The following is a 27,666-nucleotide window of genomic DNA, read 5'->3' as shown; positions in this document are numbered from 1 at the left end:
CTGGATGCTCCAGACTCAGGGTTTTTGGTTTATACGGTGGGCGCGGGGCGGTCCCTCCGGAGTGAGTACCTTGTTTCCCTGGAGGTGGATGGGAGGCAGGTCAATGGATACTGGGATACGGGCTCAGAGGTGACACTGGTCCGGCCCGAGGTGGTGGCCTCAGATCAGGTGGTGCCCAACACCCACCTGACCCTGACGGGGGTGGGCGGAACACCAGTCAAAGTGCCCGTGGCGAGGGTACACCTGAAGTGGGGGGCCAAGGAGGGCCCCAAGGACGTGGGGGTACACCCGTATTTGCCCACCGAGGTGTTGATGGGGGGGGGGGACCTGGAGGACTGGCCAAGCAACCCCCAAAGTGCACTGGTTGTGACCCGCAGTCAGAACCGGCGAGGGGCACTGCGCCCTGGCCTGGGGGAGGGTGCCTTGCCCGAGGCGCAGGACCCTAACCTGGTGGGGAGGGAACGGCCAGGGACATGGCTCAGGGAGGCTGCGGCTTCAGACCCAGCCGGCGAGAGAGAACAGGTGGCCATCCCTGTCCCAGCTGCTGAGTTCCAGACCGAGGTGCATAAAGATCCCTCCTTGCGGAAGATAAGGGACCTGGCCGACCTCGGTGCGGTACAGACCATGGGGAGAGGTGGCCGGAAAAGGTTCCTGTGGGAGAAGGGGTTCCTGTACTGAGAATGGGCTCCCCCAGGGAAAATGGGGTCAGGGGGGATCAGGAGGCAGCTGGTGGTACCCCAGAAGTATCGCCGCCAGCTGCTGTACCAGGTCCATGACACCCCCCTCCCAGGGCACCAGGGAACCTGGCGTACCCAGCAGAGGCTGCTACGGAGCTTTTACTGGCCTGGGGTCTTTGTTACTGTCCGGCAGTACTGCCGATCCTGTGACCCCTGTCAGAGGGGAAGGAAGGCCCGGGACAAGGGGAAAACGGCTTTAGGACCCTTGCCCAGCCTAGAGGAGCCTTTCCGGAGGGTGGCCAAGGTTAAAAGGGGGGCTCTGAACCAAGAGAGCCCGAGGCACAGGCCTTCAGACTGGAGCGCTGGGAGAAGACCACAGCCCAGTTGGAACCCCAGGGGTATTGGGGTGGGAAAAGGGCACAGGCCGCATAAACCTTCCCACGTGCGAACTACGAGTGCCATCGAGCACCCCCGACCTAAGGGGGGGCGTGAAACTGGAGGGGCCTGGTGTAATTCTCACCAAGGAATGGGAGGGATGCGGGGGCATCCATGGGAACGGGGGTAGGTTCGAACTTCCCCGGGTCACTGGCTGAAGTGACCCCGCTCAGTTCGGTCTCGGAGGGGGGAGAGATGTGACGAACTGAGACTGTTCTTAAAGTGGTCTGTGAATGCTGACAGGGGAGTGTGGCTAGGATAGTCTGCATACCTGAGCATGTAACCTGAGAACCCAGGAGGCGGGAGAGGCGAGGTGACACCTTTGCCCGGGAAACTGAACAAAGGCTGTGGGAGGGGTCGCTGAAGGCAGAGAGTTGGAGGAGCTGGCTAGTGACCTTGGCTGGAAGGCAGACAGGGCTCTGATCCCCCAAGGGGGCTAGGGTGCCCGGGGACCCCAAGATGGACCTAACTGTGGGGGTCCTGTTGTCTGCGCCTGCAAGACCTGTCTTGGACTGTATTCCTGTCGTCTAAATAAACCTTCTGCTTTACTGGCTGGCTGAGAGTCATGGTGAATCACAGGAAGCCGGGGGTGCAGGGCCCTGAGTCCCCCATACTCCGTGACAAGGGGCCATTAGATCATGTAGCTGGACCTTGTGCACAGCACAGGCCGGAGAGTTTCACCCAGCTGCCCCAGACTGAGCCCCATCACTTGTCTGTCACAGCTGGCGAGGGGTGAGGGGTACAGCCCGCGTGCTGTATTGTTTGCCTTGTGCTCAGTGCTGTATGGGGCATGGTTCCTAGGGGAGTCTCGGTACGTTTCCTCCTGCCTCGTTATTCTGACCTTGGGCCTGGCAGGTTTCTCTCTAGTTCGGTGGATTCTGGACAAAGCAATCTTTTATCCATCCCCACCCTACCCGCCCTGGGGTGTGTGTGCACGCTTCCTGCACTGCCAGCTACACAGCTACACACGTGCACGTGCAAAGCCGTGAGGGCCCAGGGAGAGCTTGTGCTCAGCTCATTCTGCTCCCGATGCCCAGCGCAGGTTTGGCTCACCAGCGTGTTCGGCTGCAGCTAGTGGGTTCAGGTGATTGCTGTGGCTGTAGCAGCCATCCCACGGAAGAGGGAAAACCTGATGCCCAGAGGGGTCAAGGGCATGGCCGACTCTTGCAGTGAGTTGGGTCCATGGGCTTCACTCACAGCTCCATGCTGCACTCGCTGGAGCAGGCTGCATGCTCCTAACAGAGGAGAGCAGCTGCTCCCCCTCCCTCAGCCCTGGCAGAGCAGGAGCAGGCACGGGAAATGAGTGAGGGGGAGGGATTTTTGGCATGACTGTGCTGATCTCCCCGCTTTGAAGTTTCCCTGTGACCCGCGGAGAAAGCAGCTCCAATGGGGCGGGGGCGGGGAGCCAGCTGATGGGATAGGAAGTTGGCGGGGAAGTGTGGGATTCTTCTCTTTTTTGTAAACTTCGGAGCTGATTTTGACGTTTGCCTCTTTCCCAGCGAGCCGGCTGCCGCCCTCGGCTCCCAGGGCGGGTAAATAGAACCCGCAGCACTCCAGGCCCGGGAGGCGAGAGCCGCGTAGCTTTCAGGCTGCGTCCTAGCTACGGCTGCCTGGCCTCTAACTCTCCTGCTGGCAAGGGCCGGGGCCCGCTCCCAACAACCTCTGTGCGGCCGAGTGGTCCCAGCCATCCTCCCTTGGCTGTTGTCAGGTGGAAAGTCAATATTCTCCCCGCCAGCTATTGCTTTGGCCATGGGAGCGGAGGCTGCATTGGGGGGCTGGTGACTTTCCTTTGTTCTCTGCGCTCCTAGGCAGCAGCAGTCGCTGTCTCACTTCCACCAGCTGTTACCAGTTTGCTGACCTGTCACCCATTCAGCAGCCAACAGCTGCAACTGACATGTAGCATCTACACCCCATTCACAGGGCCATCTCTTCCTGCCCCTCCCCAGGGCCTCCACGTCTCTTTAGCCTGCTGCAGCCCAGCACCCTGGAGCAGCATGGCTGGGGGCTGGAGGCCTGTGTTAGCCAAGGCTGCCTCCACTCAGCAGGCTCTCTGTGTGCCAGAAATGGTTTGCATTGGGCAGGAGCATCCCCGGGCTCCCCCTGTGTATTACAGGGCTCTGGGACTCTGCTCTCAGCCCTGGAGTGTGGCTCTGGATAGCTTGGGGGGGCACAGCTGGCTCCAGGTGCATGGAGGTTGTCAGCACCAGCGAGGGCTGGTTCAGGGAGTAGTGGGTTGAGATTAACAGAAGGAAAACTCCAACAAAACTTCCTGCCAGGGAAGAGCCCTCCAGGCTGTGGGTTAGTCTGCCGAAAGGGGCAGAAACTCCACCTCTGGGGCTGCTCCAAATTAGCCAGCCCAGGCACTAGAGAAGAAGGGGACAAGCTTACCATGGCTCCTGGCTGGGGTGACACTAGGTGGGTCCAAGATTCTCCCCCCTGGATTTCTGGGTCTTTATTAGTATGTACAAGAACCTGCCCACCCTGAGCTGGGAGCATCCTGGGCGCTCAGGGCCGCACGCGCACATAGAACGGAGCCTACCACCTCCTCTTCGGCTACTGGCCCCCTGACTATCAGGCACAGCAGCCACCATCTGCATTTGCTCCTTCCAGGGCCTGGGGAGCTCTTGTCCTGCCCCTGGGGGCACGAGGGGAGGACTCGCTCTGTGTTCCCGCAGTGTGGCCGAGTCCCTGGGGAACCTGGAGGGGGTAGATGCTACTGGGGAACCTACTCGATAATTGCCTTGTCTTGCCCTGGGTGCTCATACCGGTGGCTGGGATGCTGAGAGGTTTGCCATGCAGTCTGCTGCCCACTAGGACCTGGCTGTAGAGAATCTAGCAGGAGCCCACCACGTGGGGGTGCTGTGGTACACTCCAGTGACACCCCGGCACACTCCAGTTACACACACCCCTGCACACTCCGGTCTCTCTCTCTCTCTCTCACACACACACACACCCCTGCACACTCACCTCTCGCTTGTGACATCTATACCTCCTGGTGTCTCGGCCACCCCAGCAGCAGTCGCCCTTCCTTGCCAGGCCCAGGGGAGCTGGTTTGTCTGCTCCATCACGTGCTCTTTGCCATTGTGGGAGCGGGACAGCAGCCCCTTGTTTCTGCCCGGTGCCAGGGGACCTCCGTAAATCCCTCCCATGGGAGCCTGGTATGTCTGCTCTGGGCACGTCTCGGTGGGGTCCGCAGGGCCAGGAGGTGACACAGTCCATCCCTGTAGTCAGGAGGTGCCCACCTCTGGCCCTCCAAACTCCTGGGGAGGGGTTCTCTGTGTGCAGGGGATAGCGGGGTGCAGGAGGATGTACCATCGGGACAGGAAGAAGTTGAGTGTTAATCTCAGCAGTAAATTCTGTTGGCCGTTTCTGGGAGGTGAGCTGGGGGAGGGGTACAGATCCCCAGCTGGCAGGTGTAGATTGATGTGGCCAGTTCGGGGAGGGGGATGAGGTCTTTTGAGCTGCTGGCACTGAGCTGCATGCTCCCAGGAGCGTGGCTGGGTGGAGACAGGGCCCCTGCAATCTAGAGCATTTCATTAGACATCTGGGGCTCCCAGGAGCAGCTCCGTCTCCCCTACCAGGCATGGAGGCAGGGCACAGTTCCTGCCAGCCCTCCTCTAGAGCAGAGGCAGCATCTCGCCTACTCCTGTGCCCCAGCCAGGTGCTGCTTGAGATGGATGCAGAGGAGATGGTGCTGAGGAATGATCCAGCACAGCCCGCAGCCCCGGGTGGGATGGGACTGGGGCTGGCTCCGCCTGGCTTTTGGCAGCTGTCTACCTCTCCCCTGGCTAAGGTGGGAGCAGATGGGCATGTCCTCTACCCAGCTCATTGCAATGCCTCAGTAAAGGCCAGGCTGCTGTGGTCTTAAATGGTGGCCAGCCTGCATGTGAAGGACTGTGCCCATGGGATAATCCTGCTTCCCCAAGGCTGGCGGGCGCTTCTTCCTAGCCCGGCTCTGGGCTCTTCTCCCCCAGCCCTGGATCTCTGACCCCACTCCCGCAAAGGCAGTTTGCTCTTTAGTAAGAGTGGTGCTCATGGTGGGAGAGATTGGCTGACCCCATCCCTTTCCCCTCCCTCTTCCTTCCTGACCTGCTCCCATTGCAGTGCTCATAGGATCCTCGCGGAGCCAGGGGCTGGCCCTCCTATGCTCCTGGAGGGGTGGGTGCATCGCCACATGCTCAAGCTGGATCAAAGCCCCTTATTCTCTTGCTTCCCCTCTTGCCGGGGTGCTGAGCAAGCGGCAGGACAGTCGGGAGCTGCTGGCTGAGCTGTCCCTCCATCCCTGCTCCAGCGCCAGCCCCGTGAAGCAATTCTCGGCTTCAGAAGAGCCGTTTCCTTGAAATCACTTTTCCAGCCGTTCCGCACGCTCCACACACCTGTTCTTTATGGAGTCAGACGCGGCAGGGTGTTAATGGCCTTCCCTCTGGGTCCATGCAGAGGTGCTAACCCCACTCTCCTCTCCACACGCCTGAGGCTCCAGTCGCAGCAGAGCAGGGTGTGTGTGGGGGGGGGGCACTAGACTGTTCTGGCCTGAACCAAGGAGTGAGTCTCGAATGTGGGGAGCATTGAGGCCGGGTTAAAGAGACTCCACTGCTAAAATGAGACCCTGTGTCTAAAGTGCAGTAGAGTTGACATGGCAGTGAAGGGTCCCTTTGACCGGGCCTGTGCTGAAAGGGTGGACTGGCTTGGCCTGGGCAGGGTCACTGCAGTGGGAACGGGCCGGCCTGGGCAGTTCTGCTGCGCAATCCAGCTCGCACGCCCTGAGCCATGCTGGCCCCTTACTGGGATCAGACAAGGACGTCTGTCCCTGGAGAGCTGCCGGCTGCTAGGCCTAGACGGAGACTTTCTATCTCGATTGGGTTTTGAATAAAACGTTTTTGTGAAAAGTGTCTGCGGAAAGTGTACCTTTATTCAGCGACAAACTGACCACTCTGAAATGGAGAGCTCTGAATTCTGAAATGCTACCGCAGTGCCTCCTGCTTCCCTTCTCTGAGCCGAGGGCCGCAGCCGGCCACGTGATGCGCCTCGCCTGTGCAACTGCTGTGGCCTGCAGCAAGGGTGACCCTGGGGCATCCTCGCAGATGTAGGCTGACCAGGGAGCCTGGCCCAGAGCACAGGCGGGAACATGAGGCCCTAGAATCATAGAATATCAGGGTTGGAAGGGATCTCAGGAGGTCATCTAATCCAACCCCTTGCTCAAAGCAGGACCAACACCAACTAAATCATCCTAGTCAGGGCTTTGTCAAGCCTGATCTTAAAAACCTCTAAGGAAGGAGATTCCACCACTTCTCTAGGTAACCCATTCCAGTGCTTCACTACCCTCCTAGTGAAAAAGTTTTTCCTAATATCCAACCTAAACCTCCCCCACTGCAACTTGAGACCTTGTTCTGTCATCTGGTACCACTGAGAACAGTCTAGATCCATCCTCTTTGGAACCCCCGTTCAGGTAGTTGAAAGCAGCTATCAAATCCCCCCCTCATTCTTCTCTTCTGCAGACTAAATAATCCCAGTTCCCTCAGCCTCTCCTCATAAGTCATGTGCTCCAGCCCCCTAATTATTTTTGTTGCCCTCTGTTGGACTCTTTCCAATTTTTCCACATTCTTCTTTTAGTGTGGGGCCCAAAACTGGGCCCAGTACTCCAGATGAGGCCTCACCAATGCCGAATAGAGGGAAATGATCATGACCCTCGATCTGCTGGCAATGCTCCTACTTATACAGCCCAAAATGCCGTTAGCCTTCTTGGCAACAAGGGCACACTGTTGACTCATATCCAGCTTCTCATCCACTGTAACCCCTAGGTCCTTTTCTGCAGAACTACTGCGTAGCCACTCGATCCCTAGTCTGTAGGAGTGCATGGGATTCTTCTGTCCTAAGTGCAGAACTCTGCACTTGTCCTTGTTGAACCTCATCAGATTTCTTTTGGCCCAATCCTCTAATTGGTGTAGGTCCCTCGGGATGCTATCCCTATCCTCCAGCGTATCTACCACTCCTCCCAGTTTAGTGTCATCTGCAAACTTGCAAAGAGTGCAATCCACGCCATCCTCCAGATCATTAATGAAGATATTGAACAAAACCGGCCCCAGGACCGACCCTTGGGGCACTCCGCTTGATACCGGCTGCCAACTAGACATGGAGCCATTGATCACTACCCGTTGAGCCCGATGATCTAGCCAGTTTTCTATTCACCTTATAGTCCATTCATCCAGCCCATACTTCTTTAACTTGCTGGCAAGAATACTGTGGGAGACCATATCAAAAGCTAAAGTCAAGGAATAGCACGTCCACTGCTTTCCCCTCATCCACAGAGCCAGTTAACTCATCATAGAAGGCAGTTAGGTTAGTCAGGCATGACTTCCCCTTGGTGAATCCATGCTGACTGTTCCTGATCACTTTCCTCTCCTTTAAATGCTTCAAAATTGATTCCTTGAGGACCTGCTCTATGATTTTTCCAGGGTCTGTGCCAGCATTTCCCAACTGATGTAAGTTGGGGGGTTGATTTCCCCCCCCTCCCCGCCCCCCATGTGAAATGCTCACTGGGGAAAATCTGGATGGAAACAAATCTCCTTTCACTTTCCTTCCATTTCCCCAGAGCGTCGTCTCCGTGCAGTACGCAGGTCCCACCTCTGAGACCTTGAGCGTGCGTTAGAGACCTTTGGTGTAGAAAAGGGGCGCTGCTAGGAAGCCGACCGTCTCCTTTGCCTCTCGCTGGCTGCATCTGCGCTGGTCACTGCAGTGCCTTGGCCAGAATGGTCCGAGTCCCTGCCCGTTCACAGCCAGTGTATTGTTCTGATCCCCGGGCACTGGGTCCAGGCAGCGTTTTCCCCAGGAATTGATGGGAGAAGGGGTGTTTGAATTTGCAGGGGGGGTGCAGGCCGGGGGGCGGAGGGGAATGAGACCAGGAGGGCAAAGGTGGGGTGGCACCAAAGTAATAACGTGAAAAACACATGACAGTTTTCGATTTCTAAAACAAAAGATGTTTAAAATGTATTTAATTTAAATTGACCTGTGAAAAATTAATTATAGTATAATAAAAATGTTTAGGACAGAAACTCCCTGAGCTAACGACCTCTCGAGATAGCACCGAGGTGAGATAACGACCATGGCAAATAATGCATTTTACAAACCTTGGCCTCCTAGGAAACGTATATTGATATAAGTTTCCCAGTCACAAATCTAGCATTCTGGAGCCAAGTCCCTAAAACATACTAATCTAGTTGTCCCAAGAACAAGAAATTATGTTAATTCCTTCTATATGTGCATAAACTGTCATGGAATTTCACTAACAAAAGAGGAGCTAAGCTCACTCTCTGGCCAGCTTCGTACGTTTTCGTTGGCAAGGTGATTCGGCGCTACCTCTCGGCCCCACATTTTAAACATCATAAAACACCAATAAACACCAGCATTTGAATTTCTGATGATTTATTGTTGTTTATAAATCATCATTTGAAACAATTAGGTCGGCCAGCATCGCCGAAACGAACGCGCCGATACTGTCAGAACAAACGCAGCTCTGTGAGGAAGCTTGTCTTTGTTCAGACTTTTCAAACCTATTATGCTTTTTCAGGTACAAGTATTTGATCATATATCTGCTTTTAAAGTATGTAGTAATGTTTCCATTTCAGTTCAGATTTCTAACCACCAACTAAATGGAATTGTTTTCCAACTAGAAAATTAAAACCGTTCGATCTAGTTGGAAAATGACTAAATTGGCAACACTGCGAGTTGATAGTAACTAGTTAACCACTGGGAGTTGGGGGGGAGTTCAGGTGTAGGCAGGGCTGCCGCGAGCGGGTTCGGGCCCCAGTGAAAAAATTTTTTCGGGCCCCCCAGCAAAGGCGGACCAGCTAAACAGGGCTGACGGGGGGGGAGGGGAGCCGGGTGCCGGGCCCCCTTCCAGACCGCCGGGTCCCGGTAAGGCGACGGGGGAAGCCAGGCCCCAGTAATTTGTACCGGCTTCCCCCCACTCTCGTTGGCCCTGGGTGTAGGGAAATCCCTGGTTCCAGGTTTCCTCCCCGAGGGAAAAGAGCCGCAAACCATCATTGCTGCTGTTGAGCAGAACCCCCCTTCCTTTCAGATTAGTCCGGATGTTTTGTTCTTTTCTAATGAAACAAAGTCACCATTGGGCCTAACTGATCTGCCTGTGTGCCCCCACCTGGAGGGTCTGTGTCTAATGGGGTGGGAGGGGGCCTCCCAAGGGGCCAGCCCTGCCCCTTTAATCACCCTCTTACTACTTAGGCCATGGACATGGAAGTTCCTGCTTGTCTGTTTCCCCTTGTAGGCCCCCTCCTGGTTTAATAACACAAGGGGCCGCTTGCTGCCTCTCTCCTTCCAAAAATCTCTCTCTGCTGGAGTGAACAGCTCCCTCCCTGGCTTGCCCCTTTCCCATCTGCTAGCCTGCCAGTGCCGGTGGATTCATCCCTTCGCTTTGCACGCAGCCTGCAACAGAGCTGTCCTCTAGGAATTCCTGCCCGGTCCCAGGACTCGCAAGCCCTTCACCCAGCCCCACAGCCCTGCTGGACGGTGGGCTTTGGAGCCCCTCGCTAGGCCGTATGACTACTGTCCGTGCTACCAGCTGTGCAGTGTATCCTGCTCGTCGCCTCTGAAGGGCCCCTTTCGTCCCCAGAAACACTCCTCCCCCCAGCTCCCTGTGCACCAGGATCCAGACCTGAGCATCCGCCTGGGACCAGTTCCACGTGGCTCCTACTGGACTGGCCCCTTTGGGTCACATGAGAGAGCCATAAGGGCGCTGGCAGGATCCCAACTGTCTGTCCAGCTGAGCATCTGCCATGTATATCACACCCCTCATCCAACAGGGCAGCGGTGCCAGAGCCTCCCATTGGCTGCCACATCCACCTCAAGGCTCTCGAGGTGCTGGAACTGGCAGTGCTGAGCGTGCAGGCGAGTGCAGCCCGGGGGAGCTCCGGAACGGCCTTTGTTTCAGTGTAGCACCCTGTCACAGGCACTCTGGGTCTGGCGACATTAGAGCGGTTGTTAACTATGAACCCTCCTTGGCCAGCCCGTGCAGGGAGCCGCAATGCCTGGGATTCCCAGAAGGGAAGGATCTTGCTGTCAATGAATTTGCCGAGTGGTTTGAGTGGCTCTGGGGTCGGTTGTGCCCAGCACTGCGGATCCTATGGAGAACACTGAGCCCATGTGCTGTGAAACGTCACCGCTGGGACGGGGACCTGGGGAGGAAGCACAGCTCCAAACTCAGCACCTAGGGTCTTCAAAGCCCAAACCTGCTGTCCCCTCAGCTGGGCTCTCGCAGGGGGGCTGCTCCCCGCAGCCTCTGGCTTTGACGTTATAACTCGGTGGGTGAAGAGTCGCCGGCAGCCAGCCCCCCTCTGCACTGGTGGTGTGATCGGCTGTCGGTGTGGTTCCCCCTCGTCTCTGGAAGGAGAGGTGTGTCACACTGTGGTATGATGGCTGGGCATTTGTATCTAGTGCCCTCCCTCCCCCTCGGGCTGGCTGCTGTCCCAGGCTCTGCTGCTACCATTGTGTGACCTTGGCAGGGTGCACCCAGCCCATGCCTCAGTGTTCCCAAGTATGAAAACTGGGGTCAAACCCCCTTTGCAGAGCGCTTGAGGGAAGGCGCTCGGGGGGCAAAGCATTTCTGCATTACCAGGGCTGGAAGCGTGTCTGTTGGGTCTGTGGAGATCCCATGTGGGGTGGACCGGGGAGCGGGCTCTGGAGGGGTGTGGTGGGGCTGCCCAGGTTCTCTGCGCTGGGTCTGCAGGAGCCCTCGGGCTCTCCGGCTTCAACCCTGTTCTGCTGCTTGTTCATGGATTCTAAGGGGACCAGCGCGGTCACTGGGCCTGGCCTCCTTGCTGAATGGGCGCACGCCATCGGCTGGGGAGTGAGGGGTGGGGGCAGGCTGCCGCTGAGCATCCCAGGCAGCAGTGAGCTGCGTGCATTGGGGTCGCCACGGCAGAGCATGGGTGCTCCCCGGGCACTATGGCCCATGCTCCGGAGAGAACACGAGGCCTTCGTTGGGTACGCAGCAGGTTACCCTGTCCCCTTCCCCCTCCTGCCCTCAATCCTCCTCCTTCCCCAGAACCCGCTTCCTGAGGCCCCAGCGTGCTATGGGGGAGGCAGGCTGGGTGGAGGTGGCTGGGCAGTGTGGAAGGGACCACAGTCCTGTGCTGTCTGCAGACCTGGCCTGCTCCCATCTCTGCCTTTCCGGGCCAGCAGGAGAGAGGAGGAAGCCGTGGGGGCAGCTGCAGAACAAAGGGCAAGTGTTAAAATCGGCTGCATGTCGGCTGCCCGAGGAGGCAACGCTCAGAGCTGGGTAGTGCCCGTGGGGGGAGGAGCTGCAGGGCCATACGGAGCATCCACTGGAGCAAACCCAGCAGGATGAGCTGTGCTGTCCCTTGGCGTGGGGGCTGGGTGCCACTACCACGGACCAAACGAGCACGTGTGGTCTGCTTCCACTGCACCCCGGCACATTGCAGGGCTGCGTGTGGGACCCAAGGAAGACCCGGACACAGCCACGCTCACTGGGGCAGCTCGCTGTGTCCAGCGTGGGGCAGCGCAGGGGTGGGCAGCATAAGCTTACCAGTGCTCATGGCTCCTTGGGGTGATGGATGCCTGTGGCTCCCCGAGACACTGGGGCAGTGGCTAAGCTGGGAACCCCTTTGCAGGCAGAAGCTGTTCTCTTGGGAAATGAAATCTCTGCCGTGTGTTAGCCTGTAAGTCTGTAGGACGCCCCAACCCCCAGGAGGCCCATGGTCCCTGCACCTGCTGGCTGGCTGTGCTGCCCCATGGTGCATGCCAGGCCTGGGCACTCCAACCTTGTACAGCCATTCAGGGTGGAGTGGCTCCCTGGCTTTGCACGCAGTCTCTGCAGGGGGGAGGTGGGATCTCTGTTCTGTTTGTGCCAGTGGATCTAAGGATTTGTGTGGGCTCCCCTCTCGGAGCAGCGCCACTAGCCCGCTTCCTTCCTGTGCGATGCCATAGCATTGGCACGTGATGCCATGCAGGATGCTGCTGTGCCCGAGCCCAGGGCTAATACTGAGCCCCTGACCCAATCCATGGGCTGCTGTAGGTGACCTGGGCAGTGGCAGGGGGAAGCCGTAGAGGTGTCTAGTTCTGCGCATCACTGAAGGTGCGATCAGTCCCCCTCCACTGCAAACAGAACAAGCCGAGAGCAGCTCCTTCCCCCAGAGCCCAGCCGCTTCCTGCCAGCGGGGCCAGCAGCAGCCACTTGTGGGGCTTGGGTTCCAGGGCACAGCTCTCCTGCTGCCAGCTCTGTGCTCGACCCAGGGGCTGACTCTCAGTCCTGCAGTGTCTAGGCAGAGGGTGCATGTGCATTTGCCAATGCCGGTGCTAGCAGCATCGGGAGCCCCAGCGTAGGGTACTGCTGGTGCCACTTGGGTTTCTAACACCACGTCTATCAGGCCTGCGCGGGGCAGGGATAGACGATCGTGCTAGATTTCCAGCTCTGTGGTGGTGGCCCCAGCATTGCAAACCCTGCCAGAGCTGGCATTAGCCGCGCTGAAAGGGCAGGTCCATTTCTCAGCAGAGCTAACACCAGGGCAGCTCTGTGTCCAGCTGAAAGTGCAGGGAGGCCGAATGGACTCCTTGAGCCGGGATTCCTTCGGGCTGCGGGCCCTAGCACTGGGCGGCTTGCAGACGGAGTCGGCCCTGGGATCTCCTCAGAGCACCGGCACTCACAACCTCTACCTTGCGTCTGAGTGATCCGTGGCCCACCGCAGCACAGCCCTGGGACGCTGTGTCCGGGAGCTGGTTTGGGTGGAAGAACGCCAACCCCACTTCCTGCCACACTGGCATTTCCACACAGCCGTGGACCACGCCCAGCCCAGGGGAGCTTGGGAGAGATGACGGCCCTAGCCTGAGCGGGGCTGGTGGATTTGAACGGCGCCTGTTCGCTGCCCGCTTGGTGTAATGACATGGAGCTGTGCTGGCCTCTTAGTTAATTGCTAGTTCAGGCCTGGGAGCTCTCGGGGAGAGAATGAGTTCTTCTGGTGTCTGGAGCTTCCTGAAGTTGCATTCCCAGCTTAGCCCTGGCAGGAGCCTTTCTTTTCCCTGACGCGCTTAAAACATTAGTGGTTTGGGGTTTTTTACAACTGGAACTTTCTCAATAAGAGTCTAGGAAACCAGCGTCTGGTGCGTAATGGGGGTGGGCACCAGCTGATCCGCCCCGCTGGAACGCCGCTAACCACAGGGCCCAGCTGGGGGCCGTCTGCTGAGTGGCAGCCAGCCAGAGCTGGTTAACAAGAGCTAATCCTCTGCCCTTCCTCTGGAAAGGGACTTTTTGGAAATGGCAGCGGGGGGAGGGTGTCTGCGTCTCACTGTCTCTGGATCGAGTGGGCTCAGCTGGCAATAAGCAGAAGCGGTCAGTGCCAGGGCGTGGAGGGGCTCTCCTCGTGGCCTGGGATCCCCAGGGAGCCTGCCCTGATACCTGTGAGCCCAGGCCATGCTCCCGGTTTGCACAGGTGCCGCTGGCTGGAAGGCAGGAGAGAGCTCTGGAGTGCTCTAGCTGCCCTTCCCCATGCGCCAGCTGAGCTCTGCCAGCCCTATAGACTCTAGCCCACCCCCAGAGCTGGGCTGGCCCTGCAGAGCCAACAGGGGGACAAAGCAGACAGCTGTTTTCGGTTGTGTTGGTGGGCAGGGGAGCTGGTGCGTGCACAAGCGAGCAGAAAGGGGCCATTTCACATAGTCACTTCTCAGAGCAGAACCAGGCTTTTTAACTCGGGCTTTTCATCTTGAAAGCACTATGCAAACATTAGCCCTCGCCGGTCCTGCGAGCTAGGCCAATGGTATTTGACTGGGGAAACTGAGGCACAGAGGTTGTGCTTTACTCAAAGCCACAGCAAGTCAGGACTGGGATGCAGGGGTTCCCGACTCTCTGGCCTTTGCTCAGATTCCCACCACCACCACCACCACCACCTCCGTGGCTGTAGGGGGGTGAACAGGGTTTTGGAAGCTTCTGGCCATGCCTGGGGCCCAGTGTGTGTTGGGGCTGGCTAAGTAGACAAGGCCTTTGTGTTGGGCTTGGGCTAAGAGACCATCTGCAAAGTCCTAGGATGAAACAAGCTCCTCTCTTCCCTACCTCGCTGCGCTGCCATTGCTCTGGGCAGGGGCTGCATGGCTGTGTGACTGCACTGCCAGCGTGGCATAGCCTCCTGCCAGTGCTCCCCTCCCCTCGCCCCATCTCCTGCACCACAACCAGAGATGACAGGGTGCAGAGTGGGGGCTGTAGTGCTTCCCAGCCCCGCTGCACCCAGCTGTGTTCCTGTCACTGGGAATGGTGCATCCTCCCGAGTTAGACTGGCCAGCAACTTTCTGCTCGGAAAAGTGACTGTGTGAAACCAGCCCCTTCCTGTGGCACAAACTGGCCCAGAGCTGTGCCGTTAGTGCTCCCGTGGGCCTGCGCGGCCAGCCCGGCTCGGGGGAAGGAGTTGAAGCCTGGTCCGCTTCATGCAGCAGCAGCGGCATTGCTTGCTGAGCTCAGTGACACGTGTGCAAACCCAGTGAAGGTCACGGGAGAGACTTCATTACTGGGGCTCAGCGAGACGTGAGGAACCCAGCCTGGCTCTTGGTTCCCAGCCGGATTATGCAGGGCTGGCAGATCAAACTTGTGTGTAAACTGAGTCCCGGAAAGACCCAGGGGTGCCCTTTTCAGTCACTGCACAGAGCGGCTCTGCAGTGCTGTGCAAATAGTGATCATTGGGTCTCCTTTGTGTTTTTCAGAGCATCCAGGGTCACGAAAACAACAAGGATTCCAGGCTACTCTGGATGAACGCCAGCGATTATGTCCTCTCCGTAGGATTCAGCCAGGTATGGCCCCCTGCTCGCCCCGGTGCCCTTAGCTAGGATTGTTCCTTCACTGGGGCTTTCCACCACCTCGCTCCTGCAGAGCTTGTGCAGATGGTGCCGTGGGTCCTGCCGGTCACTCTGTATGTCCCTCCCCACTGAGGGGCAGCTGGTTCTGTAGGGGAGGCCAGCTCTCCCGAGAGCGAGAGCAAGCGCAATATTGGCAGAGTGCTGCACCCATTTCTTGGGCTTTCCAAGTTCCCTGGCAGCGGTAGCAGCCAAGTAGAACAGCCAAGCCGACACTTCGTCATTTCCCTTCCAAGGGGCTGCCTGGAGCTCTCACCACCTGGGGAGAATGAGGAGACGAGGTGACCCTGCCAGGATTTGAACCTGCAGATCTGAGGGGGCCTAGGGCTCTGAGCAGGGCTAGACAAGACCGAGCCCAGCTCCCCTGCACTGCCTGCTTCTGCCATATGCTGCAGCGCCGAGCTGCGCTGCTTGGAGCACACCAGGAGGAGACTTGTGGGAAGGGCTAGCGTGGCCGAGCCCACGCTGCATTGGAGCAGGGCGCGCTGAGTGGGGAGCTAGTACTGAGCTCCGTCCCCAGTGGCCACGTGCAAGCGAAAGCCCCTGAGCTCAGTGTGTGCTGCCGTTTGCTTGCAGCGCCATGTGCCAAGTGGTTACTCTGGACGCTGCCTGCGTGCCGGGATCTGAGCGCTCCCGCTGGCCTGTGCACAGAGTGACAGCTGCTGACACATCACCGTGCCCATATTTTCGCCCTCTGGGCCAGCAGGATGGAGCTAGGGAAAGCGACAAAGTCCATTGGGAGTAGTTAATCCCGACCTGTGGCAAGCAAGTGAGCAGCGAGCCTGGAGGAGCAGGCTCACCACTGCCCACTGAAGCAGCAGCCGGGGCAGGCTTGAGAGAAACAGCTTGGAGTCGGCCTCCGTCACCTCTCGGCTCTCCTGGCCCCTATGACCCCACTGCCCATCCTTGGCACCACTGAGTGCTGCACTGAAGATGGCCAGGAGCCGCAGGGCTTCACCCCTCGGTATCTGCCTCTCTGCCAGTGCACTCCACGGGGATGGATTCCCCTTGGAACAGTGCCTGATGGGCGGCCGAGCCTGCCATGTGCCGTGGAAGACGGTGAAGGCCGATCAGATGCAGGGAGAGGGCTCCAGGCAAAGCCCTCGCTGTCTAGGGAGCTCGTTCCCCTGAATGCAGTACATATGCAATGCACCTTATCGGGGTCCCCTCTCCTCGGGGGAGGTGTTCATGACTGCCTGCCCAGGCTGCCTGTCCCTTTCAGAAAGGGAAAGAGGATTGCATGCTTTCGCTGCCTGCTCACCCCCACAGCATAGCCCAGGGCTCCCCTATGCCCATTCCAGGATGCACTGGGGTTGCCCATGTTCACTTTTGTCCAGAACTTGCTGCTTTTGAGTCCTGTGTGGAGGTGGTTCCCTGGTGTCTTACCCCACAAAAAGGCTCCCGCTTGTGTCCCCTTGCTGGGGGTTCAGCATGAAAGCCCCTGCCCTGCAGCCCCCCGGCTCTAGTCCCTGCTCCTCAAAGCCAACCGCCATTCGGCCTGCAGTTTCTGTGATGGCTGCTCATGCCTGCATGTGGGCCTGGGGGAGGGAAAACCCCAAACGGCAGGGGGAGCCACTCTGGTTTGATCTCACTGGGAGGGAGAGTGACCCCTGCTCCGTGTATTTCACGCGGGACTGGCTATGCCTCTAGGGCCGTCTCATTGCCACCTCTGGCTGCAGCAGCTGCTGGTACTGCCCCCAAAGCACCGTGGCTTGGAGCCCAGCACCTGGCCATGTGTGTGTCTGTATGCGCACGTGTGTGTGTGTGTGTGTGTGTGTGTGTGTGTGTGTGTGTGTGTACATGTACACAACCAATAAGCATGTGTCTTTCTGCTCTTGCAGATGAGGGAGCGTGAGGTGAAGCTGTGGGACACACGGCGATTCAGCAGCTCGCTCGTCTCCTTCGCGCTGGACACCTCCTCAGGGTAGGAGCGCGGCCCCCGGTCCCGGCATTGGGGGTGGGGTTGATGGGCCGTGCTGCTGACAGTTACTGGGGTGGGGGGCTCTGAGCTCGGTCTGTGCTGTTTGGGGTTGGGTTGCATCTGGCCGAGCCAGGAGAGATGTTCCCAGTGAGACGTGCCAGGCTGCAGCTGCCCATCGTAACAAGGCAGCCAGCCCCTTTCCGGGCCTGGGGGCAGAGCCCCTCCAAGCACGGATGCTTGGGCCTGGGCGGGGGATGATCAGCCCCAGCTGGAAAGGGGCAGGCGATTGCCTGAGGGGCACACGAAGGTTGGGGGAGCTGCAGGAAGCAGGCTGGGCCCTGTGGCAGGCACTGGAGCTGGGTGTCCCAGGTGGGAGGTCTGGGATGAGCTGCCGGAGCAGGGAGGGGAAGGAGCTGTTGGGTTGGTGTTGAACCGTTGGGGTTGGGGGGATGCAGAAGATGGTTGGTGCAGCCCATGAAGGGGCCTGAGCAGACTCTGGGCGTGGTGTTAGCCAGACCAACAGCCCACCCGTGTGTCCAGAGCCCCCTGCCGTGAGAGGCAGTGAAAATGCGCGTGGTGGCTTGTAACTTTCGCATTGCCGGCACTGGGCATGAGCAGACACTGGCCGCCCACTGGAAATGCCCCGGTGCTCCAGATGTGCAATCGCTTTCCCTCCCCCGGCAACGCCCGGCTGTGTGGGGTGAAGAGCGGGCACTGGGGGGTGGAGTGGGGGAGATGCTGGTGCCAGGGGAGGCATGGCAATGTCGGGGGAGGGGCATGGGGAGATGTTGGTGCCAGGGGAGGTGTGGCAATACCGGGGAGGGGCGTGGGGGAGATGTGGGTGCCAGGGGAGGTGTGGCAAAGCCAGGGGAGAGGTGTGGGGGAGATGCTGGCCTAGAGGCAGGCCTGGCAATGCCTGCGGGGGGTTTGAATAGGACACAGGTGCCAGGGGAGGACGGGCCCAGTGTAGCAGCGCCCGGTGAATGACGCCAGTCTCTGCTTGCTGCAATGTCAAAGGGACACTGACACAAGGGGGGGGGGGTCTCCCCGGCTCCCCTGTACTTCCTGCTCGGGCAGCGCTGGATAACATCTTCTCTGCATGCTCCATGTCACGCTGCTCGCTGGGACCCGGGGGCAAACCTCCAGTGCCTCCCGCTCTGGGTCCTGGGCAGGAGAGTGCTGGGGAGGCCAGATGCCAGGGGGAAAGTGCGGCACGAGGCAGGTTTCCTCAAATCTCCTTGGCTGGGGAAACTCCTCCGGGGCAGATCTCTCTCCTCTGGCCTGTGCAGCCAATTCATGGCGCTCTGGCTGTTCAGAGACGCCCCCGACCGTGCACACAGCTCTGGGCCAGCATACAGCAAAATCCCCCTGTGGGGTCACCTGGCCATGGCCCGGCAGGTGCCAGCAGAAATTCTGCCATGTACGGGGACATGCTCAGGGTACCCTACTGAAGCCCCGGATCAGTCTCGCAGGGGCCAGCGGCTCCAGGAGCAGGCTGCAGTCATACTGTCCTCCATTCCCTAGAGCCAGCTGCCTGGCTTCTCTCCCCTTTGCCCCGGGAGTGGCTTATGTAGGACCACGAAGTTCAGTCCGACTGGAAGTGCTGGAGGGAGGGTGCCTTGGAAGGATGCCCACCCCTTGCCCCCTCTGTTGGGAATGCTGGGCAAGGTCGAGTCACTGGTGACCCTTGCACTTTAGTGGCGCCAGTGGGGGCACTCAGCTGGGGGAAGGTGCCGGGGTCTGGGAAATGCAGGGAGTTGGATGTTTGGAGAAAAGGAGATTCCATGGGGTGAGTGACCCAAACCGCCAGCTCCCTGCTCTGTTCTGTGTGTGGGACTGTGTCCGCCCGTCACCTGGAGACGCGTGCGGTGATTTGGGGTGCACATGGCATTTGCTCACCCCTGCTTGTGGGCTGTTTGGGAAAGGCGTGTTCGTGGCCTTGGTGGGTCAGCGCTCCCCAAAAAAGCCGTGAAGACGGCTACGCCATCAGGACTGCAGAGATGACTGTGCTCCCTTCAGCCTGGCGTGACCTCTCCCACGCTGGGTTGGATTTATGGCCTTACAGAGAGCAGCAATTAGAGAAGGAAATTCATCTGCAGGGGAGAAAAACCCACCCTGAAGGGAGGGCCAGGTGGGCTGGGGGGCTCTTGCCCTGCCCCAAAGGAGGGATTGCAGCAGGGCTGGTCGGTTTCCCTTTGCTTGTCAGTTGCACGCTTGGGCTCTCTGTGCTAATGAGAAGTTTCAATTTCTGGGTTAACACTGGTCCATTGAGCAGACCTGCCTCCCATGCCATCTCCTTGCTACCCTGCTTTCTGTCCCACAGGCGTGCAGGGCATACGTGGGCATGGGGCTGGGTCCCACGGGGTTTAGGAACATCTCCTGGGTGACCATCTAGCCTTGCAAGGGCTGCTGATCTGCTCCGCTCCCATTGCTCCATCACCTGCATGCCGGGGTAATGTCTTCCTCCCTGTCCTTCTGGCTGGGCTCTCAGATAGGCATCCTGTAGCCCCTTGCCCGGAGATCCAGGATTTGTTCCCCATTTGAAGTTGGAGACGGAGAGTCGGGCAGGAGAGTTGGGGGTTCCTCTGGGTACACATCTGAGTTTATTTCTCTGTTGCTCACTCACTCCAAGCCAGGCTCCTCTACCCCAAGCTGCTGGGGAGCTGGGTCGTGGTGCTAGGCAGGCTGAGGCATCTGGCATTATGCCTCACCACAGTCCAAAGCTGAACAGCCTGGGTCCTACAGGAGGGCAGACTGATCCTGTCTGGCCTTGGAATCTCTGCATGGATACAGTATCTCCCCTTCCCTCCGCTCCCCATGCTTAGGATAGTGCTAGACTCTGCCCTCTTCAGTGGCTGGAGGGTGGCCAGTGTGGGGCTGTGTCTGGATGCTGGTCAGTACCCGGCCCACGTCTGGGATAGCAATGGCTGGTGCCAGGCTTCAGAGTGGGGGCTGGGGCTGGCTGCAGCAGGGGGGAAAGGTAGTGTGTCCTGGGGGCAACCCCCTGCGTACATACAGCTGGTCATGGCGGGTGCTGCCTGGCATGGTGCCCATTCTAGGAGAGGTCAGACGTGCCTGTCATGCGTGGGGGGGAGCCAGGGCAGACTTGGCTCTGGTGCCAGGGAGTGGGGTGGTGAATTGGCATCGCAAGGGTGTCCCGCCAGCACAGCACAGCACAGCAGCAAGGGCTGCCGTCCGTCAGGCGGCTCCTGACACGAGCAGCATAGGATCATCCTACTTCCTCCCCTAGCAATGGCTCTCCCTGCGTCTCCTGGGCACAGCATTGCTGCCGTGGCCGGGATGGGAGGCAGCCCCAGGAGCACAATGATTAGCGGGTGCTGTCTCGAGCCTTGATTGAGGCATCTGCGGGGAGTTGTGGGGAAGGCACGGTTGGGCTCCCCCTCCTGTTGACAGGCATTTTGGGGTGCATCCATCAGTCGTCGCTTGGCACGGGTCGCCTCGGGAGCTGCCCCGGTCGCTCTTCAGGAAGAACGGGCCGTCGGGCTGAGCTCTCCCCCACCCTGCTGCACAGGAGGGAAAGGGGGTTGCAGGGCAGTAGGACTCGGGCTGTTTGCTGTGTCAGCACAGTGACCATTCCCGGGGGCTCTGCCTTGTTGCTGTCTCAGGCTGGGCGCTGGTCTCAGGTGATCTCGTTCTCTCACTCTTCCCGTCATTCTAGCTCCCCCACACTACATCCCTAGTGTCTGTTCTAGGCAGATCTCACTGCAGGTGCTTATAGGGGATGATGGGAGAGACTGCACAGCAAATCATTCCTTCCCTGAATTCAGGGGTCAGAAGTATGGGGGTTGTTCTCCCAGGCTCCACCCACAAGCTAGGGCACTCGAGAACTCAAGCTGCCCCTCACAGCAGACCGAAGATGGTCTCTCCTTTCTCGTGTGCTTTGATCAGCAGTGAAATAGCTGACACATAAAACATTATCATTACACTTCAGAGTTAACACTCATCTTTAAATTAGCTGGGTGGGTCTGGTGTTGTGGGTCTCATTGGGAAGCCCAAGGCTTTGGGTTGGGGCTCCCAAAGCTGCAGGGAAGATTAGACCCAAAACATCCACTAATGCTTGAAACAATCAGAATAGCTGTGCTGTGCTCTGTGGGTCTGGCGGGCCCTCTTTCTAGACAGCCTCCCTTGGCGTGCGAGGAGCGGCGTCTGGAAGCGGAGAAGTGTTCTGTGCGACTTAGAACAGGTGGAAACTTTTGGATTTTGGCTAATTGAGTGAGGATCCTCGTCATCAGAGCCAGCTCTGCCGCTCCCTGCAGGAACACAAGGGGGCGCTGGGAGAGTGCTGACTGTAGGTGCCAGGCCTGTAGGAACGGGCACCGCTCGGGCTGATCTCACCTGCTGCCTGGAGACCTTCTCCCGTCACCCCCAGGCTGGCATCTCCCTTGGGGTGGCCAGAGGAAATAGCTTGGCAAGAAAGTACAGCACTGAGGCTCCTGCTCCGAGGGGCCCCCTGGCTCCAGCAGGAGAGGGAAGGAAATGCCCTCCAAAATCACACTCAAGCCCATAATTTGCCAGGTGTCTGCATAGCCCAGCAGGAAGCTGGGTCCCCGCACACGGGGCCAGAAATGGCGGGAGCTGCTGGCTCGGACACCTCACAGCTCAGCCAGCGGCTGGAAGATGCTGTTAGCAAGGCCTCTCCCCAATTACCTCCTGGACAGCACCACTCCCCTTGCAGGCTGCTCTGTGCTGCTGGGATGGCTGGACCCTCTGCTCCCCATGCCCAGCATAACTGGGCACCCTGCTATTGCTACCGTCGCTCAGCTGGCTGCCTGGCATCCTCCTTGCACACCCTGGGGTGCTTTCTGCGGGCACCCAGGGGTATCACATACCCACATGCACAAGGGTGCTGGGCACTGCTGTCTGTTGTGTATTCTATTGCTCAGTCCTTATTCTACAACACCCCATTGAGAACTCACTTCCCAGTAAAGGGTTGCTTGCTTGTGTCGACTGCAGATCTGGCTAAGGAGCTTGTCTTAGTAGAAGAAATTTGCATTAGTAAAAATCTCTGAATGTTCCTTTGGCTGCTGACCCCAGAAATCTGCCTCTGCACCTAAACCGATTCTTGTTTCAAGGCCCTTTAGAACCACTCTGGATTTATGAGCCCTAGTAATCCTCAATCCAGACCCGCTGCTGCTGCTGCGCAGAATGGATCTAATATCTGTACTTAGAATCCAGCAAGCCCAGTGCACACTGGGCGAGGCCTCCCCCAGCCCCTGCTAGCGTGCGCACGTGGATTGCTAAGGAAGGCAGCTGAGGGGCGGGTTGGAATTCAGCTTCTAAATTAGATCCAGAAGTGCCTTCCAGCTCCGCGGCTGTGTTTTTGCAGGCTGGGATTATTTTGGCTGCTGGGCTTTATCTGTGCTGGAGGAATGTGACTGGAAGGCTGTGTGCGCGGCTCTTATCTGTGTGTCACTTCAGGGGTTCACAGGGCGCAGCGGTATTGAAATCAGAGGTGATAAAAAGAATTGGGGGGAGGGAGCAGTTGAGGGGTCAGGAGCCGAACTGATTAAAGAGGGGTGAGCCAGGGGCTCCGTCCCCCCGGGATGCACACTGCAGAACCGAGGGAGGGAGGGGTGTTTTTAGAAAGCAGTGCAGTTGGGCTGAAATAGGAAGGCGAGATTCCATTCCTCCCTCCCCCCTCCCTCTAAATCTCTTTGAAATGACAAACCAGTGCAGGGTTTTGGCTTGTTACTTGCAAATGTGATAAGCAAATGCTGTTTTTCCTCTGCTGAAAACCTTCGGCTTAAGGCTCCTCCTTGGGCTGGTTCTGGGCCCGCAGTGCTGAGGACTGAGTAGAAGGCGCTAGCTGCTGTCAGTGACTGGATTGGAGGGGCCTCCGCGTAGGTGGGCTGTGATGGACCGAAGTGGGGGGCTCACACAGCTGCACCCACTTCATGCCTTCAGGGAGCCAGCTTCTTGACCTGCCTGGGCTGCCCGTGAAATGGGATTTGGTGTCTCAGCCTAGCGCTGGCTTGTCCATGTCACACAGCTACCGCATGCTGTGACCTGGCCAGTGTCTCTGCTCAAGATTGGCCAGGGCTGGGCTAGCAAGAGGCTGTGGGTTGGGGTTGAGGGGCACCAGCAGATCTGTGTGGGGAGCCCGGCCTGGGATAGTGGGGGTGGGGGTGGGGCTGCAGGTTGGGATTGAGGGGCATCGGCAGAGCTGAGTGGGGACTATACAATTGGCTGTATCCTTACAAAATTCTCTGCTGCCTGATGGTCCAAGTAGAATCCTTTTCCCTACTGAACTGAGCTGGGCAAGCCGTGCACTAGGTGAAACAGCCACACTGGGTCAGACCAATGGTCCATCTAGCCCAGTATCCTCTCTTCTGACAGTGGCTGGTGCCAGATGCTCCAGAGGGAGTGAACAGAACAGGACAATTATTGAGTGATCCATCCCCTGTCGTCCAGTCCCAGCACCTGGCAGTCAGAGGTTTAGGGCCACCCAGAGCATGGGGTTGCTAACAGCCATTGATGGACCTATCCTCCAGGAACTTATCTAGTTCTTTTTTGAGCCCTGTTATAGTTTTGACCTTCACAACATCACCTGGCAAAGAGTTCCACAGGTTGACCGTGCGTTGTATGAAGAAATACTTCCTTTTGTTTTCTTTTAAATCTGCTGCCTATTGATTTCATTGAGTGACCCCTGGTTCTTGTGTTATGTGAAGGGGTAAATAACACTTCCCTATTCACTTTCTCTACTCCACTCATGATTTCATAGACTTCTATCATATCCCCCTTCAGTCGTCTGTTTTCCAAGATGAACAATCCCAATCCTTTTAATGTCTCCTCATATGGAAGCTGTTCCATCCCACTAATCATTTTTGTTGCCCTTCTCTGTACTTTTTCCAAATCCAATATATCTTTTTTTGAGATGAGGTGACCAGAACTGCACACAGTATTCAGGGTGTGGGTGTACCATGGATTTATATAGTAGTAGCATTGTGATATTCACAGTCATATTATCTATCCCTTTCCTAATGGTTCCTAACATTTTGTTAGCTTTTTTGACTGCCGCTGCACATTCAGCAGATGTTTTCAGAGAAGTATCCATGACTCCAAGATCTTTGTTGCGTCGTAACAGTTAATTTAGACCCCATCATCTTGTATGTACAGTTGGAATAATGTTTTCTAATGGGCATTACTTTGCATTTGTCAACATGGAATTTCATCTGCCATTTTGTTGCCAGTTTTGTGAGATCCCTTTGTAACTCTTCACAGTCTGCATTGGACTTAACTAGCTTGAGCAATTTTGTATCATCTGCAAACTTTGCCACCTGACTGTCTACCCCTTTTTCCAGATCATTTATGAATATGTTGAACAGCACTAGTTCCAGTACACATCCCTGGGGGACCCCACTATTTATCTCTCCATTCTGAAACTTGACCTTTTATTCCTACCCTTTGTTTCCTATCTTTTAACCAGTTACCAATCCATGAGAGGACCTTCCCTCTTATCCCATGACTTCTCACTTTGCTTAAGAGCCTTTGGAGAGGGACCTTGTCAAAGGCTTTCTGAAAATCCAAGTACGCAATGTTCACTGGATCACCCTTGTCCACATGCTTGTTGACCCCCTCAAAGAATTCTAATAGATTGGTGAGGCATGATTTCCCTTTACGAAAAACATCTTGACTCTTGCCCAACAAATCATGTTCATCTATGTGTCTGACAATTCTGTTCTTTACTATAGTTCCAACCAATGTGCCTGGTACTGTAGTTAGGCTTACCCACCTGTAATTGTAAAATCCCTGTGAGGTGACTTTGAGTTCTTTAGATCACTTGTCTGGTGAGCAACAGGACAACCACTGTGTCCTGCCAGCCTCTTCCCCTGAGAGCAGTAGGTTCTCTTGTGAAATTTGCTGGAGTCTTTTCCTCCCAAGTGCAGATCCAGGTGGGGGCAGGTGCTGTTCTGGGTGGGTCCCTGCTCTTGCCCTGTGCCCTCCTTGGCTCAATTACTGCCAGCTGAGGAAAATCAGCTGGAATCGCCCTGCCCCTGCGAGGAACAACAAGGAAAGTGCCCCACAGCCCTTTTCCAGCCACGGGACCCAGGATTTCTCAGTTCATGAAGCGCCCTTGGCCACTGTTAACCAGGAGGCCACAGTGACAGGGGAAACCACAGCTGAAAGGTCAGTTCATCTTCAGGAGCCACCAAGTGCCTGGCTCTAAGACCCCATCTGTCCACACTGTCCGGCTTCACTTCAGGGCTGGTCGCCAGGAGTTTGGGGCAGTCACTCTGGGTGGAGGAAGCAGGAGGGGGCCAGCCTTGCCCCTGTGTGAAGCAGGCCAAAGCCCTTGGTGCCCAGGGAGAGGCCCATTTAGTCCCCTGGGCACTGGCTATGTGCTCCTCTTAGGCAGAGGGGGGCATGTGAGGCCAGGAAGAGGTGACTGGCACCTCCTTTAGGGAACCAGGAAACCACTGCTTGGCACTGCCAGCCTCTCTAGTCCCTCCTACCGGCCAGAGAGTTTGAGGAGGAAGTGAGGGCTAACACTAAGCGCAGCTGGCTTCCTCCAGGGCTTGGTCTTGTTCCATGGGGTTCCAGGCTGGGCATGGCCCGAGGGCAGCCCAGAAACCCTCCTCGGGGTTACGCGCTGCAGCCCACTCTGCATACCCACCGCTCCTCTCTGCGCTCCGGTCCCCAAGAAACTGGTAGGCACTGGCTGGTGGAGCAGGGCCCAGCGAGCGGCGGGCAAGGGAGCATTTGCTAACCAAGTGTCGAGCAGCATTGGTGTTGGGTGTGTCTGTTCTGCTGGGGAAGCGGCTTGGAGGGGAGACGTTGGCGTGGGCATGGGGGGCGCTGGGAAGCTCTTATTTGGTCTTGAGGGAAGTGTTAAGAGGCCTCGGCAGGGCCTGGAGAACAGGGCTGGGTTTCACAGTGCAGGAGTTCTGCCAGGCCTGGGACCCAGGTGTGTCACTGCTGAACTGAGCCCTGCCACAGTGGGACACAGGGAAGCCCTGAATGAAGTTAGGTGCCCCATGGCTCTGCCCCCATGGCCCTGGGTTCCAGCTGGGTGTCTTGTGCCCCTGGCCCCTTAGCCCACCCGCTTGCTCCCCAAGCTGCCATTCCTCATCTCTTGTGTTGGCGTACAGGGGCATGCTGGGAGTGAATGTAGCTCTACTCGGGGTGAGTCTGTGAACAGGGCAGGACCCAGGGCCCGTCACAGCTGGAAGGAAGTGACTGGCCGGCTGCTGCTATAAACATCCTCCCTCCAGTGTGCACAAGGCCTTGGACAGCTCAGCCTCTGGCCCCTGAGTCGTGCTGGAGCTCGCATGCTGTAGCTAGTGCAGCCAGAGCCCTGCTGGCTCCGTCCTAGCCTGTCTCCCGGGGGCAGGGCAGGAGTACTCCCTGCACTCTGTTTCCCGTACTTTGTCCCAACAAATTGATTCACGCGCTGCGGTGTCTGCCTACACCCTTGGGAGGTTCTGTGAGAAGAGCTCTGCTGGATTTCAGGGCCTGCTGACCCTGGAAGCTGGGAACGGAGCCTGTTACCTTCCTTCCTCTGAGCGCAGAGGTGTGCTGGGGTGGGGGACGCGTCCCATTCCCCTCCGAGCTCACTGGCACCAGCCTGGAGGAGCAGGGAGGTGCTGTCACAGGCCAGGCCCAATAGCTGGGACATTCTTGTGTTAGGGGATGCCCCTCCCCTGTCCCCCGCACAGCTCCCCTGCCCCCCAGCCTAGAGAGTTCCTTTCCCATTGTAATGCCAGCCTCCCTCGCACCAGTGTCGCAGCACCCCCTGTTGGTGGTAGCACTGGGCGTGGTAGCACATCTGCCTGCTCTGGAAGGGAGCCCGGGGTCTGGTGGCTCTGCAGGCGGAGATTGGGATTAACCCTGGGAGAGGGAGCAGGTGGGCACTGCAGGGCCTGGAACGCCGGCTGACTCGGAGCGGCTCAGGTTTTCTTCTCCTCCCTTCAGTCCAAGGCAGCTGATCCAACAAACCAGCTTCTGCCCTGATGCAAGCATAGTGTCTAAACCACTGCCTGACCCGCTGCAGCCCGGCTTCCTGCTCTCCCCTTGGCCCTGGCACTGCCTCACCCGAGGTTAGTGTTGGCCAGCCTGCACTGGTACAAGCTCTGTAAAATGTGGCTGGGATTAGCAGTTAGTTTGGTAGAACGGCCACGTCTGCCTGCACTAGCACATGCAGCCTGTTCCTGCCAGAAGTCAAATGGCCTCCATTGCACTGGGATCTGTCAGGATGGGAGGGGCTGCTACCCACTCCCATGCAGCCACCTCTGGGGTGGAACGCAGCACAGCTTTCAGGAACGCTACAGAACAGCTTAGTCCAGGAAGTGAGGGAAGAGACCGTAGCCGGGGGAGTTTAGGGAGAGGGTCTTTGTCCAGGTCCCTGGAGTTAATGTCCCTATTCCTGGGGGAAGATCCTGGGGCTCTTTAATGGCAGTGCGTGGCTGGGCCCTTGGTTTCATGACTGTGGTACCCCCCATCTGCTCAGGGCAGGGAGTCAGCCACAGCCCTCTCGGCGGCACTGAATACCTAGCCTGTTAAATCCTCCTCTGGGAGCCAGCCACTGGGTACTTGTGGGGGAGGAGGGTTTGCCCCAAGTAGGGCAACCCTGGAAACAATCGGGGCAGCTCAGAAGCGGCGTTAGAAGCAGCAAGTTAAAGGAAGGCAAACACTCAGAAAACGGGGTGAGGGAGTCTGCTTTCTGCCTGGCAGAGGGTGCAGTTCTAGGACTTGCCCAGGTCTGGGGGGTGCAGCAGTTAGGAAGTGAGATGCCCAGCCGTCCCGGCTTCT

The 27,666-nt window shown here is 57.8% G+C and overlaps 1 protein-coding gene across 1 annotated transcript in view; it reads left to right on the top strand.

The window, feature by feature from the left end:
- LOC112117196 (mitochondrial import inner membrane translocase subunit TIM16) overlaps positions 1-27,666 on the top strand; it is a 176,483-nt gene that overhangs the window by 57,472 nt on the left and 91,345 nt on the right. Inside the window, exons 8-9 of the mRNA XM_029913503.1 lie at positions 14,826-14,912; positions 16,817-16,899. Coding sequence (XP_029769363.1) covers positions 14,826-14,912; positions 16,817-16,899 — 170 coding nt within the window. The remainder of the gene's footprint in view (positions 1-14,825; positions 14,913-16,816; positions 16,900-27,666) is intronic.

This window comes from Terrapene carolina, unplaced genomic scaffold (assembly GCF_002925995.2).
Source record: "Terrapene carolina triunguis isolate 2854851 unplaced genomic scaffold, T_m_triunguis-2.0 Scaffold695, whole genome shotgun sequence".
NCBI lineage: Eukaryota > Metazoa > Chordata > Testudines > Emydidae > Terrapene > Terrapene triunguis.
This window is presented reverse-complemented; position numbering and strand designations above follow the sequence as displayed.